The sequence below is a fragment of the Dermacentor silvarum genome, chromosome 7 (assembly GCF_013339745.2).
Source record: "Dermacentor silvarum isolate Dsil-2018 chromosome 7, BIME_Dsil_1.4, whole genome shotgun sequence".
Taxonomy (NCBI): domain Eukaryota; kingdom Metazoa; phylum Arthropoda; class Arachnida; order Ixodida; family Ixodidae; genus Dermacentor; species Dermacentor silvarum.
Genome location: NC_051160.1, coordinates 16,295,949 through 16,312,820, shown reverse-complemented (window position 1 = coordinate 16,312,820; position 16,872 = coordinate 16,295,949). Strand labels below are relative to the sequence as shown.

Here is a 16,872-nt window from a genome sequence, read left to right as displayed (position 1 = left end):
CTTTGGTCTTACCAGTGTGAGTTTGCGAGTGAACTCGCAAGCCGTGCATGTTGTAGCACAGAATACCCATACAAACTTGTTATAGCTGCTGTCACATAAGCATTGAGTACCAGAGTAGTAAAGCATGCTGTATGCACAAAAAAGATCCATCATTCCAAATTGCCATGGTGGAGCAATCATAACTTCAGCATTTCCGTGCAACTTGTAATGCATTGCAACACTTGAGACTGCAATGCCGAGTGCAACACCCAGTGCCCTAAGCTGTGCTTGTGCCTACCACTAAGACCTTGGCTTTTGGTCTCGTAAATGTGGTGCAAGTAGGGTTGCTGTGCTCGCATCTGCGTGTGCACAGCAACCTCTACCAGGTGCATGTGCAACATGGTATGTGATATGAGTGTGTGAACAGTGGTGAACACCTCGGTCTGCAGCATACCTAAAGTACGATCACGACTGCGCGTGCGTGGAATACCGGAACTGCTATGGTTGCGTGTTCGCGTTCTTCTGATGGCAAGAAATGAACGGTTAAATAGCGCATTCGGCGGCGGCCACGCGTTGATGATGAACCTCTATCGTGGCTAGAATCGGGCGGTAGTCGGTAGCTAAAGAAACTTTTTTTGAAAATGAGAAACGCAAATTAAAATGCACCGAATGTTGCATCCGAAACTGTCCTCTTCCACTTCCCACACTGCGCTGTGATTGGTGAATAATAATCGACTACGTAAACAAGAATGGACAAGACAACATTCAGAATTATTGAAACCTCTTGCGGGCTGTGCTGGCCGTCGCGCAATCCGGTGCAGTGCACATCATTGGTTTCGGCTGAAGTGAAGGTTGGAACTCGCTCTGCTCCTCATTATTTCTACGGCGATAGAAGTGCCGTCTGAAGCATTATTTTCTGCATTTCGGTACATAAACTTCGGTTTCCTTCCGAGTAGCCAGTCCGCTGCCGTGGGTATGTGGCATCATATAGTTGGGGAAAATGTGGACGAAGAAGAAGGAGGCAGGAAGAGGTATGGTTCCCAGGCGCATCTGGGCCGGTTAGTCAGCTCGCTCAATGACATACTAAGAGGGCCCACATAATACCTATAAACATTTGGAGGGCCCGTCACGCACATGCTGCGGCTGTTGTGGTCGCGATGAGCCCCCTTGATTCTGCATAACCGGTGCGATAACTCGTCGCCTACCTCGCGCTTGCCGGCGATGGCATCGACGGCGCAGACGCGCAAGAGGCGCGACGGCGACTCTTCGTCGACACCGTCCAGCAGCAGCAGCACTTCGGACAGCACGTCTACGACCATGTTCGACGTGACCAAGGCTGCATTCACGATGACAACGACTTCGGAAGAGGACGAAAGCAGCCGTCAGGTAGGAGCTTAGAAAACACGTGATGTAGTACATACGTATTATAGAAATGGCACTGCTGCATTTGCTCTTTGGGTCGCGGCAAGCCTGCTGCTGAAGGTTTTCTTTCGGGCGCGGTTGTACCTTTGTGTTAGCACAAAAATCGGGGGACTCGCGAAGGGACGTCTGCCCAGGTTTATGCAACCCTTAGTACGGTTGGCTGTTATGCGGTGCCCCCGCTGCCTTTCATTTTAACTCCCCATTTATTTGAAGGCATTCTTGAAGGTGGGTCCATTTTTCTGGTCACCTCCTTTCACGTTTCCATTTAAATGCAAAAAAAAAAAAAAGAAAATCCATCAGAACTGGTGCAGTGGTTGCCTCTTCCTCTTTATGACACACTTTTTTTTTTTTTTTTTCCTTGAGAACTTGAGCAAGTGCATTGCACATTGCAGGTTGTCCAAGGATCCAGCTCTGAAATTCAGGTGAACGTGCAGCAGGACCCTGCGGCTATGGGTGTCACCTCCCAGTCACTTCCAGGACCATCGGCATTCAATGTGTTTTTGCCCATGGGGCGTTCTGTGCCAGTTATGTTCACTGACCAGGGAATTTGTATTCCTGGCTACAATGCTCCCGTGGCTGCAGTGGAAACTGAAGAGGAGGTAACCACTTCCACAACCACTACAGAGCAGCAGCAGCAACAAGCGCAAGGTGCTCCTGTAGCTGGCATTTTCCAGTTACTTCCTGCTGGGTCCTACTTGCCTACGTTTGTAAACATGGAACAGCTAGAAGATGAAGAAAAAGAGTGTGATGAGGACGAGAAGCCAACGGAAGAATATGATGAGGTGCCCGAAGAAGAAGGACCACCAGTTGGCATTGTCGAGGCTACTGTTCACGAGCGAGAAATGTTTGTTCAAATGCAGGGGCCGCTGCAGGGAGAGACAGCAGGCACAATAGGTTGGCCACAACTGGCACCACCGCTGACCTTTCCATCCCTACTGATGCCACCGCCAATGTCCCCACCGATGTCACCACCTGCGCCACAAACAGGGCCGCCACCAATGTATGCCAGTATGCAAGCAGCTCAGAGCTACATACCGCAGCAGTACGGCATGCTTCCACCCTTTGGATGGCAAGCACAGATGATGCAGAGTCAAGACTTAGCTCAGGCTTATGGGCAGTCGTTTGGCATGGCGCCACAGTGGCCAGCATATCAGCCATTTTGGCCAGGAATGCCGTGGCAGTTGGGGCAGTCGCAGTGGTTGCAGAGCCAATACATGCAAGAGGGTTCCCAAATGGTTCAGCAGCAGCAGCAACAGCAGCCCCCGCGGGAGCCCCAACAGGAGCTTATTACAGACCAGCTGCAGCAAGATATTCTTTTGTCACGCAAGAGAGGTCAATCACCGATACATTTCTCAGGGAGGGTTCGCAGTATGTCATTACCTGGCCGAATATCTGAGCAGGTGCTCCCTTCACAGACAACATCTCTGACAGAAGTAGAGGTACAAGCGCATCTTGGTCCACTCCCTTGCACAGTTCACCGAGTTCTGTCGACACAGACCTCGCTGCAACATATTCAACGAGGATCTAGATGTGTAAGCACAGAATCAGTGACGTATGTGGATACTACTGAAAAGCTGCCTGGAAAGGAGGGCAGAGTTGAGGTCTCCCAAGTGATACATGTGTCATCTGGCCAGCTGACTACAGACACTACACATATTACACAGGCAACATTGAGAACAGAGACCTGTCCGACAATACAAGAGCTTCAAAGTAAAAAGGTACTGCTTGGACATCATGCAGCTGATGTGCATGCGGACGCTCCCTGTGTGACATATGGAACACAAACTGTTCAAAAGTCTATGGGACCAGCTGATGTTGCATTTGGCCAGCAAACTTCTGAGCAGCCTTGCCAGTTTTCCAGTGCACCACCAACTGAAGTTTGCAGGTGAAACACGCAGTGTGACACGTCAGTATCATATTGGTCAAATGCCTCTTGATGCCTCACATGCTAGAGTAGAAGTACAAGTTGTGGAAGAAGCCTCTGAAGTTGATAGTAAAGCACGTGGAGTACAAGCAACTCAAGTATGTGACCAACCACCATGTGCGATGGCTAGAGCAAGAGTTATCCAAGGACATGCAGAAGCACGGCCGCCAGCTGTTGGTATACAAGTTGTTCAGCAGCCGAATATGCCACCGCATGTAGCAGTTGAAGTGCAAGCCGGTGGAGGAGCAGTTGAGCCAAGTCATGTAGTGTCTAGAATGCACACTATGCTGAAACCAGAGGAACTGGCACCTTCTGTGGCCTTTGCAGTGCAGACAACTAAGCACTCTGAGACTTCTACAGTAAATAAATTAACAGCTCTCAAAAAGATCGTTTCAGAACCCCATGCTACTCTGGCAGTGCAAACTACAAACATTTCCTCACAAGAGGAGTGTAGAGGGCAAAGGCTTGAACCACATCGTGTGTCTCGGGGAGCTCAGGTAACCTCTGTAATTAGTGCTGCTGGAACTTCCTGTGCAGATGGAATGACGCAGATTTCAACAAGCCCACTGCAGGTGTTTGTTTCTGGGGTGCCATACCAACAGACAGGAAATCAAGCAGTTCAAACATTGTCCTTTGAATCTGTGACTGCAGTATCTGGCCATGCCATGCAGACAATTTCAGTCGGGCAACACACTGAAGGGATTCAGACTGACATGCTCACCCATTCAACTTCTGTTCCTCCACTAATTGTTGGCTTGAATCCTCAGCAGCAACGAGATTTCAGTGCACAGCATGGGGGTGTTTTCCTGCCTTCTCAAGATTCGCTAGTGGTGCCTGAAAGACCACGTTGTGATATTGAGGTACAGTGCAACTATGAGCCCTTTGTCAACACTACAACAAGCATTGCCGCAGTGAAGGTAGAGCAGAAGTATGAGCCTTTTGATGGATGTCAAGAAGCCTTTGTTCAGTGCAATTATGAACCCTTTGATGGAGTAGCTAAAGGTATTATTTCAACTCCTCCAAGACCTTTGCATGATATTGAAGTGCAATTTGGGCATGACCCTGTTAAAGACTTCACAAAGGACATTCAATCTCATTCTGAGCGGCCAGTACATGACTTTGGCACACAATGTGTATACGAACCTGACAGAGTGATGACAAGGACCGTTTTCAGAGCTGAAAGACGGCCTATGCACGATTTTGAGCAGCAGCATAATTATGGTCAGGTGGACTGGCCTGCAAGAGATGTTTACACAGCTCAGGAGAGGCCAGTGCAAGACATTGAGCAGCAACATGTTTATGATCAGAAAAACTGGAGCGCAAAAGGCACCTATGCTGTCCAAAGCACAGGCAATGCAAGACTTTGGAGTGCAGCATGATGTTCCCGTCACTATGTCCCCACCACCCACAGCAGCGCAAGTCTTATATGGAATGGTAGGCATGGGTGTCGGCGACAGTAGGCCACAGAGTGTTGTTGAAAGCCATCGCAGATTTCCTCAGAGACCTGTGTCCCGCGTCCGCTCAAGGCCGTCAATGAGCAGCTGTGCATCGTCTGTTTTTATGTTTGGCAATTTAGAGCTTCCTTGCATGACAAATGCTGGCACCCAAGCTGGCGAGATGGGTCGCCACCGTCTGTCACCAACATTTGCTGTCTCAGCTCCAAGAGCGGAGACAGCTTCGTACCCATGCATTGCTGTCTGCTCAAGGAACACTGTGAATCATTCCTGCACCCTGAACATAAGCAGCTATCCAGGGCGCCTTTCTCAAACTGCTCAGACAAGGGACGCAATCTTTCAGACAGAGGAACCAGTTGCAGTCAGGGCTCCTACCGTAGATGCAAGATCCCGGTCGCTCTCTAGGGAACCTGCTATAAGAACACCACTTAGAGAGGCAGCTGTGCAAACTTTTGCGGAGCCTCCAGCACCACGTACCACATCGCCACCCTCGTCACCTTCGTACCATCCGGGCCCATTTGGAATGTCCCCGTTGAGCTCTTCACGATGCACCTCACCTGCTCGAGATGCAGGTCTCCAAACTGAGGGATTTGCTGATGTGCGTAAAAGTCTAGCTGGAGGGCCTTTCCAACATGATGAGCTTGTTGGGCAACTGGCGCAAGCTACTGGAAGTCTCGGACATGACATAATGATCCAGGCGGGTTCTCGGGTGCCAGCTGCTGGTCGTGCCTGGGGTCCCTCAAAAGCTCAGTACACCAGTGCAGGCAGCAGCGGCAGCAACTGTGACAGAAGTGTACCCGTGTGGCCATTTGCCCCAAGTGTTGCAGATGCGAGAGACACCTCCAAGCCCTCCCCCGCTTTCACCACCGCCTCACTCGCCACCTCCATGCCCCTGTTTAGCAGGCCATGGTTGGGCCCCAGTTGTGGTGGAACACAAAATTGGCATTGGTGGAAACTTGGTGGCACCGCACCTGGCGCTGAGGAAGCAGCAAGGCCTGACTCCCGGGCAGCCTGATCTGGACGAAAAGGGCACTTCCGAGGGGCCCTTTGCAGGGCCGGTGTGGGGCTCAGCTGATGGCGAGCAAGAGTATGGGGACCAGGGCAGTTCGCCGGTTGAACAGTCTTCGGGAGTAGGCGAGTACTCGGCAACTGGTGCAGTCCTTGGGGCTGCCGGTCTTGTGCCAGATGCCTCGGGTGTCCCAGGCACGGTCAGGAGATCATCTATTGAAACAACTAGCAAGTGAGTAAAAGCATTTTCTTTCATGGAGGAATGAGAAGCTATGTTGAGTATTTTGTACAGTTGTCTAACTAGCTTGTAATGAGCAAGTAACCTAATGAACAAACTTTTTATCTGGAAAAGATGATTCATGGTGAAGTTTGGTATTCAAAACAAGGCTTAATTTGCTCTTATGAACAACACTACCAGCACTAGGAGAAAGACAAAAACCACACACACACACACACACACACAAAAAAACCACACTATTGTTTCCTGTGGTTAATGTCCTCTGTTAGATTAAGTGATGCTTCCAATACATGTGAAATTTAATAGCTCACTTGCCCATATTCCAGCATAGATTTCACACTTTAACCCCTGTATTCAGACATGCATCTTAAGTTGAATCCCATGCTTTACTTGATTTAAATGACACCTGCGTGAACGCTCCGGAGGAAACGCGATGAGCGTCCAGGGCACGTTCACGCCAGGCGTCACTTAGATCAAGTCAAGCATGGGCTTCAAGAACTAAAGATGCATTTCTGAATACCGGTGTAAGTCTTGCAGGGAAGTACAGCTAACTTGAGATCATACAGCCACTGTTCATTGTTCTTTTTGGAAAAGCGGTGTGCAATTGTTGAATGGCTGTTTCGAGCAGCATGCCAATGCACTTGGTCTCCATTCTGTATGAAAAAAAAACAGCAGCATTATACCGGGTGTCTTTTTTTTAGACCATACAGAATTTTTAAAAATTGCCAGTGGCAGGCAGATAGCACAATTCCAGTCCTTGAGCTGGATTAATCGGAGTGGTGGGCATTACTCACATAAGAAATCAATATGCGTAATTGCCCAAAGAACAAATTTTCACTAAATTAGTTTTAAGTATAACTTTAAGGCATATATTACAATTTACGAATTATAGTCGCTGGCGAGTTCACAAGGCACTTAGAATGAATTCTCAGGGTGACTCCAGTTTTGAGATATTCGTTCCCAAAGTGTGCGCCGAAATACATTGGTGTTCCAGTTATTTTTGTGCTTCGATGCATAAAGAGACGTTTTGTTAGAAAGGTACACGGAGCCTGTGCATTTTTACTACACATTGATGGAGCATATATCGAAACTGGTGCCATCCTTGGAATTTGTTCCGAATAGATATGCCTTGTAATCTCACTGGCTACAATTCATATGCAATATGTGCCCTAAAGTAATTATTTAAAACAGTGAAATGTTGTTAATTAGTCAATGATGCACTTCAATTTATTGTGCAAGTAATGTTGGCCTCTTCGAGCAATCCAGTTCAAGGATTAGAATTATATTGCTATCTGCCACAGGCAATTTAAATAAAAAAATTCTGTATAGTTGGAAAAAAAAAAGCCTGGTGTAAGATAGGGCTGCCATCTGCTCTGCATTCTCCTATGCTATTGCATTTGTGTATGTTTTGTGTCCTGGTAGGTGCAGCAAAATGTGTAGTATGAGAGCCAAGGCTCCTATTATTGCCTGTTTTGAATAGTGACAAGCATAAAATGTATAAGTATTTGCCAGAATTTATAGTGCTACATTGTCAGATTGCCACAGCATTCTAGCTCATAACTTACAATTTTGTAGTATGCTTTTAGCGAGAGAGAGCGCTATTAGTTACGTCTACCTTGCACTCGCGTAACATTCACACAAACAAGCTTGACGCATGTTTCCAATTTTTCACATGTTTCTCAGTTTTTGTTTTTTGTTTTGTTCTCTTTTTAGTTTTTTTTTATTTACCATTGTAATAATAAAAGAAATGTTGCAGTGTGACAAGATCGACAAAAGTGGCTGCCATACTGCCTGAGGTTACCGTGGCCTGTTTTCTTCTGGCCTTACTATTGGTACTGGTTGCATCAGCTGCTCTTCTTTCTTGGACAACACGTCGACATGCCCGTGAGTTGAAGCGTGTTAGTTCATTGGCATTATTTTCAAATAATGTAGCTTACATTTTGTTTCCTTTAAAGTAGCTGTGTGTTTATCAGGAGTGCTTCTTGGAATTCTGTTCACCCAGAGGAAGCAGGGTCTACAAAGAAGTGCAGCGGGTGTTTTCAATGGTACCATGTTGATATTGGTGTTCAGTTAATTCAATAACTGATGTATGTACAGTTTTTATCAACACTGTCGCACTGTGTCACTACTTAATGGCTGTACTCACGGACAACTTTCTGTGAAAATGAAGGGAAAGCGACAGAGGCAAAGTGCACACAAAAGTACTTCTGGAAAAAGAATGCCCCCCCATTTTCATTCGTGTTAGGATAAGTTTGGGAAGAGAAAACATAAACAACTTATTTACAAAACCAAAATAAGACAAAACACACTGCTGAGTGTTAAATCCGACTTATTTTTCTGCTTTTTTCTCTTGTGCGTCTGGGTAAATGTGAAACCATTGCATGTGTAAGGTATGCCAGTTCGTTATCTGTTCTGAGAAAGCAAAAGTGCTGTCAGATGCTGCCTGGCTACTAGGCACAGTAACATATGCACAGAAGCTTTTCAGACTTGCAATTCTGTCATTACAATCCCCGAGTAGGTTGATACGAAACAATGGCTATGTGTGAATCGATAGCATGCTGTTATAGAAGGCGGTTTGCTTTAATATAGAAACTGTCCTCAGACAGGCGCACGCACAATTTTGAGAAACTGTCTAGCAGCAGTTTCTTTTCGTGAAGTGCTCCAACTTCATGGCCTAAAGCACACCTTAAGGTCTTTATTTCATGAGCATGGCTAGGGTATTACAAAGGAATGAAGAAAGAAATTACAAAAATTATTCACTGTTTGCAGTTATTTTATTAGCAAGAAGTTTAAGCTGTATGATGATTTTTACAGGTAAATTAGTAAATTGTGTGTGTGAGTGAGAAGTCTTCAAATGTCTCATAAACAGGCATTCCTTTTTTTAGGTATTGCTCTTGCAGGACAAACTACCAAAAGTAAGTCGTTTTAGGAAAGTCTGCATAATACTCATCTTTGCAAAGAGGCCATGTGGTCCTGATGTGCTTCTTGGTGCTGTTTTTCAGAGGCTCTACATCCCAGCAATGCGACATACATCATACCACCATTCAGTAAGCTACAAACCTTGGGAAAAGAATTTCTTGGGAAAAGAATTTCTTGCCATCTGGGGCCACTATTAGGCTTGTCCTGCAAAGTGGGCCTACATTTACTGTGTGCATTTTCATCCTTCGAACTGAGCGTGCTTTAAAGCTGATGCTTATTCTGCCATTGCATTGATCCCTGTTAACTGCGCTACTTAATTTCGTGATGGTAAAGGGATCGATACAGCAAATTGCTGACTTTTCTACTCTTTCTTCTTGAATAGCTTTGGAGCACTCAACGTGCCTTTGTGTATGACCACATGACTACTTATATTTCGGAGGATGATGATTTTCTTTTTCCAAAGTACTGATTAGTGTAAGATATATTGCTTTAGTCTAAAAGGAGAAGTCCCGTTATGGCGCTTTGCAAGATACTGCACATTGTCTCTTGTGAAGATGAAAAGTAGGAAATATACCCCCATTATTGCTAAGAAAAATCTAAGTACTTCTATACTACTGTGCACTTGAATAAGTAAATCGCTGTCTTGATGAACTTGCCTTGAGTGAATTTCATTACACTGAATGTTTTCTCTCTGTCTTCCGTGGCAGGCATTCTTCCACACGATCGTAAGCTGACCTTCTCTCAGATCACTTGTAAATTTCTTCTTCCTAGCGGACACAAAATGTTTCTCTTGTGGGCCACTCAGGTCCTCTGCAAACCATCGACTCGAGTCTGCATGTGACGATTACGACCGGCACTGGGAATCACACCTCACATGGACCTCGTAAGTCTGCCTACTGGGCGAAACTAGGTTATTAAGGATAGTCCACACTGCAGCTCTGGTGCTACTACTGCATTTCCACAGCGTTAGAGGAGGAGGAATAACCTTTTATTGTAGAACCAGCACTTTATGATGTCCGGGCCTAAGCCTCCCATGAGGGGACGTCGAGGGCTTGCCTCGCCGCCGCCTCACGGGAGTGCTGGGTCACCCAGGTTTGGTCGTTGAGGGCGGAGCTCCGCAGAGCCTCACGCAACCTCCATGAAAGGGTCGTGGTGTTAATGTGTGTGTACTGTGCTGGGCACTCCCACAGCATATGCGGAAGCGTAGCCGGGTGAGTGCCACAGCACCGGCAGTTGGGGGTACTGCAAACTTCAGGAAATATAAGGTGGAGGCGGGCGGGTGAAGGGTACGTATTTGTTTGTAGCAGACGCAGGGTGGTCGCTTGCGCCCGGCTGAACTTGAGGTGAGGTGGGGGGAAGGTTCGGCAACTGAGGTAAAATGCCTTGACGAAATCGTTATAAGTGGTCAGATTGTCCCTGGTGTCCAACTCGTCTCCAGTGTCTTCGGTGCGGTTGACTGGGCCTCGCGCAATGGAGTGGGTGACCTCGTTGAGATTGGGGAGGTGTGGGTAGACAGGGGCCCGCATGGGCCGGGATCCATGTCAGGGAGATCATGCTGTCTTTAGAGTGTGGTGCCTAGCGGAGGATAAGAAGAGCTTGAGGAGAAATATGGCCTTTGCTGAAGTTAGTGACGGCTGAGCGAGAGTCACACACGATGGTGTGACAGGTGGGATCTAGAGTGGCCAGGGCGATGGCGACTTCTTCAGCCGCCTCGGCAGTGGGGTAAGTGATGCTGGAGGCGTGGTGTAGGACACCATCGCGTGTGGCGACGGCCACAAATCGTGTGCCATGGGAATATTGGGCTGCATCAACAAATGTGACGCCAGGTACATGAGCAAGGGCTTTTATGATAGCTCCGGCCCGAGCTTGGCCGGAGCACAGCGTTAGACAGAGTGCAAATTATCGTATGGCATTACGCTTTTGTTTAGCCTTTACAGGGGGCAGTGCTGCATAATATGGTATTGCATATGCAGGTTTACATGTCTAATATTTCATCAGTCAACAGTATATCAGTTTTAATATGTAATTGCTGCTTATGAATGATACACGTATGTCAAAACAAGGTGCTGAAGTGTCTATGTTGCCGATTACTGATTCTCCAATAGTTGACAACAGGGTACACTTATTTCACGCAAGCATGTCTGAAAAAAATGTGGAAATGTGACATTGCTTATGTTTTGAACAGTTTGGCAGAAGGCGTGTTAACGGGAATTTCTGTACAACACCAGCTATACTGAGCAGCAGCAAAATATTGTGCAATGTTCCTCAGCTGCTATTCATCCCACTGTGCGATTTGAAATGTTGTTTCATACATTGCTGAGGGCTGTGGCATAGTGAAGGAGTGAAACTTGCAACAAGTATATGTTTGTTGTTGCCCTAATTATTTTTGTTTGTTTTATGTCTTGTGCTATCAGATTCAGCATGACAGGGGTAAAAAATGGACTAAAGCGTATGTGTAAACCTTGCAGTTACTTTTTTCTTAACAGAGTTCGGCACAGTACTTTCCTTAGACCAGTTTCTGTGTTGCTAATTCACAGAGCATGGATGTGCAGAAGCACTGAATCCTTGGTTGAAATGGCTGTCATGACAGACTGTGCATGGCTGTGGCAAGTACTCTGTCAAAACTGTTAAAACATAATTTTAGTACAAACCTGAAGCAGTATTTGGTGTGCTACCACGAGACAATAAGCTTTTAAGTTCATACTTATAAATTGCTGCAGATTTCATGTGCTTATCCTCTTCAGTGCCATAGTACTGAATTAAGTACATTGCTTTTATTCATTTTTTGGATTAGCTTAGCTGCAATTACGTAAATTATCCAATCCTGATTTAAAGTCTGGAGCATGCAGAACTATGTGAAAGTTGTTTAGGCACTTTACTGCTGTAAGCTTTTTTGAAAATTGCCACCAATTCTGCCTAGGCCATTGTGTTGTCACAGACGACCAAAGGCAACGATCAAGTACCTCTCGATTACTGTGAATTGACATAAAAATAGAGGATGCAATATCAACAAGCCAATGTACCACACAATGTTAGATCTTCATCGATACCTTTTGGCCAATAAAAAATGGTTTTTATGGCAAGAGTCATAAGGAGACAATTACTTTCTCCGTTTAGATGGAGGTGCCGCCTCCAGCATCTAACCGGGGTATTTAAATGAAAAATGGTGTTTTAACGTTCATAATATATCAGTCGGTAGTAAGAACCGGCTTGAAAAGTTATACCCCTGAACAGGGGCTTCAGGTCTGACAAGCTTATAGCTTAGTAGCCGTTTTGCAATGACATGGCTGCAAAACATGATGCACATTTGCTAAAAGTGGAGATTGATTTATTGTCCGACCTCGTGCCAGCAGACAAGGTGGAGGGAATTGCTCTTCAGTTGTTGCTTCAAACTATCTGAAATTTCGGGATAAGGGTTTCCTATTCGAGATAAGAGTATCCAACAGACTGTTTAGACTGTGTCATTGGAAGTAGCTTGAAACACTTCTTTTTTTAAGCTTTACACTGATATAAAGATTTTAGCTTTTGCTTTACATCTTGAAATGGTAAAGATATTGTATGTCAAATATGCTTTAGATATCTTTCTTCTCAGGTCTGAGTAGTTTTTTATTTCTTAAAGAACAAGTGTCCAGCATAACATCTCGAGTTGCTAGTGGGAGAGCAGCTTTTGATTCTGTGCCCTTATTAAACTAGAAAGCCCGAACACCATTTTACATGAAGGAAAGGTAGAACAACTTGATCACCTTTATCTCTGGCATTGTAGAGCACATTTAAACCAAAAAACAATATCTTATTTGAGTCATAAATTAATTATTGCAGTAAATAATTAGCAACTAGTTTTCTGAACTAGTCACAAATTAATCTTCACTCCAGCTTGTAAAAAAAGCTACTGTAGCTTCTGTGTTCAGTTTCCGGCAATTAAAGCAGCAGTTTTGCTACTAAGTATACTGAATATGGTACTTTGGGCTCTGTGGGATTCAAGTCTTAGTACCAGAATTTCAGACTTTAGGTTCTAACTAAAAAAACTCTGTAAAAAATTTGTGACAAGTGTCATGCAAGGTTGCCAGGGTAGCAACAGCACTTCTAAACACAAGAAAGAAACCAGGTGTTATTGTTTGTTCATTGTGGAAACAGAAAGATTAATTTTGCTTTTAAAATAATGCCATGCTGAAGATTAGAGAAACCATTGCTCTTTCCGATTAACAGATCAGCGTGCTTCCTTTCCTCGCTAGAAGTAGAAACCTCAGTTTAAATGTTGTACATGACTTTGCCAATTTTAATTAGCTGAAGGGCAATTTATTTTATGAATGTTTGTTTTTCTTGGGGTACCTAATTTCTCTTAGCCTCTATGGATTCTGTGCCTTCACACAGTGTCTTTGAAAGGCTCTTGTGCTTGATGCACATCCATTGGCAGGTTATTGCCTGCATCTGAGGCCACCTCTGGAATCATCAAACCCTGCTTAAAGCCTAAATTTATACAGTTTAACTTATTGGGTCGAAGTCAAACCTGGGTCTATAGCATTACTGCAAATCTTTATATTTCACTTTGGAATAACGTACCTGTCAAGGGCACTTTGTGGACTGACATGTGCCTATATCCGTATATGGAATTATTTGTCCTAGCTTTTAATTCTTTTACTAGTATATATAATTATGGTTCTGTTCGATAGTTTCTTAGTGATGGAAAGTATAATGCATTGAACGTATGGATCGTAACTATCCTGCATTTTTTGTTATAAAGCAGTGTGTGTGTGTGTGTGTGTGTGTGTGTGTGTGTGTGGATATAGACATTTTTGTTTGTTCTGCGGTTCATTACTTATTAGCTTTAATTTCTGGTGACGGTCCTGGTGCAGTAGTATATTACGTGTCCTTGCTTGCATGTTATGCTGTTGAAGCTGATAAGTTGATTTTTGGTACTTGAAACTTCATTGAAAGTGACAATGATTCCTTACTTGTCTATCACCAATAAATTTTATCAGGGCTTTTAATACAGGAATCTGTATAATCAAGCTGTAGTGGGCATACCATGGTAGCTGAATATCATTGCATTGCTGGTGCACCTGTACTTCTTAAGACACAACTAGCTTATAACTTACACATATAATGCATATAAATCTCTCCTGAGAAAAAGTTAATCCTTTGAAGTGGCCTTGCTGTTTGTTTTCCTTTCCCACCTGTAGTTGCTGCTTTTTGACTTTTTCATGGAGGGACTCTGAGACGGATCAATTTTTTGAGATATACTTGTGTAAAGAATGTGCACAGGTTCTCGCGAAAAAAATAGTGGCTTCTTTTAAGAATCTATTCCAGTACAAACTGCAGCCTTCCAATGTGGCACTTTTTAAGTAAAATCTGTTTCATCTGGATATCTCTCTTTAGTAAAAAGTGCGTTTTCATTCTATGCTTGTGTGGATATGTTGATTTGCTGAATGATAACATGTATTGCCCTTCTAGCATATACTGGTTCAACAATACCTGGCCCAGGTTCCTATGAACTCTGCACCACTGAGTTTTGCACAAAAGAAGGCAAGTTACTTTTTTTTTTCTGAATGCAAGTGCATTGTAATGTCCTTGTTTGTTAAATGTCCTTGTCAAAGCACTGCTGTAGATGTGTCCAAAGAATAATAAATCAATCAATCAATTAATGACATGTTATCTTTATATAGGCAGGACCCCAGAACAACTTTCAAAGGTTGTGGCAAGGGTCCGTTTTTTTTAACATCAGTGAATACTAGTGAATTACAAGGCAAAAAATACAAACATTACAATAGCTTTGTTACAAATACATTCAAAACTTTTTTTGTTAATATCGTTAATATTGCAAGTATAGGTAGATGATCGTGAACAAGTTGCTTATAGAAATAAAATGATGTGGATGATGTGATGCTATACGGTAAAGTATTCCACAGTTTGGCAGCAATATAAGAAAGTGAATAGTATAATCCATAGTTAGTCCTTATGTAGGGTATGCCTAATGACACAGTTGAGGTAGAACGTAGTGAATATGTGGGCTTTTGATAGGTTAACATTATTGATGGGGATAGATCAGCGTTGTGTAAAATTTTGTAAGCAAGTAGTAAAACACGATAATTGATGCGAACTGTTATGGGTTGTATGTTTAGTAATCCATATGCATATGAAACAATCTGTTTTTTGTATAAAAAGTAGAGCACGTAGTGCTGTGTTCTGTGTGCTACTTTAAGGGGTTTCAGTGTTGTCTCGTAGGTTAATTTGTAAATTGCTATAGCGTATGTAATGTGTGAATGTATGAAAGAATAATTAATGTTAACAATATCTTCAATGGGAAAATGTAACGTAACCTGTAGAGTATAGGTGTTTTCCTGTAAATCTTAAGCGTTGTTTCGTGAACGTGTGTGTGTCTTGAAAGCTGTGCATCCAAGTGGACGCCGAGAAATTTTGTATTACGGACTCTTTCTAATGGTGTGTCATTCATTACAAGCGAGTTATTAGACCTAAAATGAGTGTTTTTAGGGGCAAAGATAACGTAGTTACTTTTAGCAGTGTTAGCGCGAAGTTTATTAGCATGAAGCCGGATTGATAACTCTTTTTAGGGCTGTTCTGGCTTTGTCATATAGTTCATTTTCGTTTCTCGCGGTTATAAGCATGTTAGTATCGTCTGCGTAAAGGATACATTCTTCACGTATAACCGATGGTAGATCATTTATGTAAGGTAAAAACAAAAGTGGCCCTAGAATTGATCCTTGCGGAACACCGCTATTCATTGTACATCGTGATGATGACACACCGTTTACATGTACGTATTGCTCTCTGTTAGTTATATAGTTAGACAAGAGCGTCAGCACCCTCCCGCGTACACCGTAGTGTTTTAATTTGGTTAGCAATATCTCATAATTAAGCATGTCGAACGCTTTCATGAGGTCAACGAAAATACCTATTGTAAGTAATTTATTTTCTATATTTAATTTTGTTTTTTCAACTATATTAAGTAGGGCATGCTCTATTGATTTTCCCGTCCTGTAGCCGTATTGCTCAGGTGTGTATAAACTATGTTTCTTGAAAAAATTATTTAGTCTCTGATACAGTGCCCTTTTCAACAATTTTGGCAAATGCTGAAAGAATGGCGATTGGTCGGTAATTCGAGAGTTTCATCTTGCTATCTTTTTTAAAGACCGGAATTATTTTAGCGACCATTAATTTCGAAGGAAACCATCCAGTTTCAAAGATATCATTGATAACATGTGTTAAGGGTTGAGCTAAAAGTGTAGATAAGTTCTTTATAAGTTCAACTGAGATGCCGTCGTCACCTATTGACTTCGTGTTTTTCAGTCCAAGAATAATTTTTAGAATTTCATCATCAGTTGTAGGGTGCAGGAAAAATTAATTTAAATTCTTCGCGCTAGGAAGGCAAGTACATGTGTTGTTGCAAAAAATTGTGTTGTTGGTAGTACCTAGATTAGCAAAGTGATCATTAAAAGCATTGCTTATAGCGGTATTACTAGTTATAAAGGTAACTTCATCAATAATTCCTGGTGCATTGCTATTTGTCTTTCTTTTATTGAGAGCTTCATCAATAACTTTCCATGTTGCCTTACTGTCATTATTTGCTTGCGTTAATTTTGAATTGAAGTAGTTATGTTTTGAAATTTCCAAAAGTTTAATAAGGTGGTTGTTGTAACGCTGTAAAGCTTCGAGGTTAACGTTATGCGGTTGTCACTTTAACATTTTATACATGTTATTCTTATGATTAATGGAGCGCAAAAGGCCAGTAGTTATCCATTGTTTGTGTTTGTAATTGTAATAACTGTGATAGTGGTCTCTCCAACCATCATGTGACGTCGCATAATGTTTATAAATGCATTATATTTATCATCAGGTTGATCCTGCAGAATACAGCTCTTGCCAGTTCTCACATGCTAAAGAGTGGAAAATCTTCTCCTTGTTATAAATTG

At 43.4% G+C, this 16,872-nt stretch overlaps 1 protein-coding gene across 4 annotated transcripts; it reads left to right on the top strand.

The window, feature by feature from the left end:
- Positions 1–127: 127 nt before the first annotated feature.
- Positions 128–16,786, top strand: LOC119458595 (uncharacterized). Of its 4 annotated transcripts, XM_049670268.1 has the most exons (8): positions 128–1,365; positions 1,794–6,019; positions 7,782–7,909; positions 8,911–8,940; positions 9,028–9,072; positions 9,652–9,669; positions 9,750–9,827; positions 14,396–16,786. In XM_049670268.1, the coding sequence occupies exons 2-8, from the start codon at positions 5,607–5,609 to the stop codon at positions 14,488–14,490; spliced, it is 807 nt and encodes a 268-aa protein (XP_049526225.1). In that variant the 5' UTR covers positions 128–1,365; positions 1,794–5,606; the 3' UTR covers positions 14,491–16,786. The 4 variants fall into 4 exon arrangements, with proteins under 4 accessions (XP_049526225.1, XP_049526226.1, XP_049526227.1 ...); XM_049670269.1 differs by lacking the exon at positions 9,652–9,669 and having other exon boundaries at positions 9,716–9,827; positions 14,396–14,464; XM_049670270.1 differs by lacking the exons at positions 8,911–8,940; positions 9,028–9,072; positions 9,652–9,669 and having other exon boundaries at positions 9,716–9,827; positions 14,396–14,464.
- Positions 16,787–16,872: the final 86 nt, after the last annotated feature.

What these genes read in the sequence shown, in the direction of transcription:
- LOC119458595 (XM_049670267.1), top strand. Translation starts at nt 1,201, where the DNA reads ATGGCATCGACGGCGCAGACGCGCAAGAGGCGCGACGGCGACTCTTCG. An exon ending in AGGACGAAAGCAGCCGTCAG is followed by an intron (nt 1,366 to 1,793) that starts GTAGGAGCTTAG and finishes TGCACATTGCAG; the next exon opens with GTTGTCCAAGGATCCAGCTC.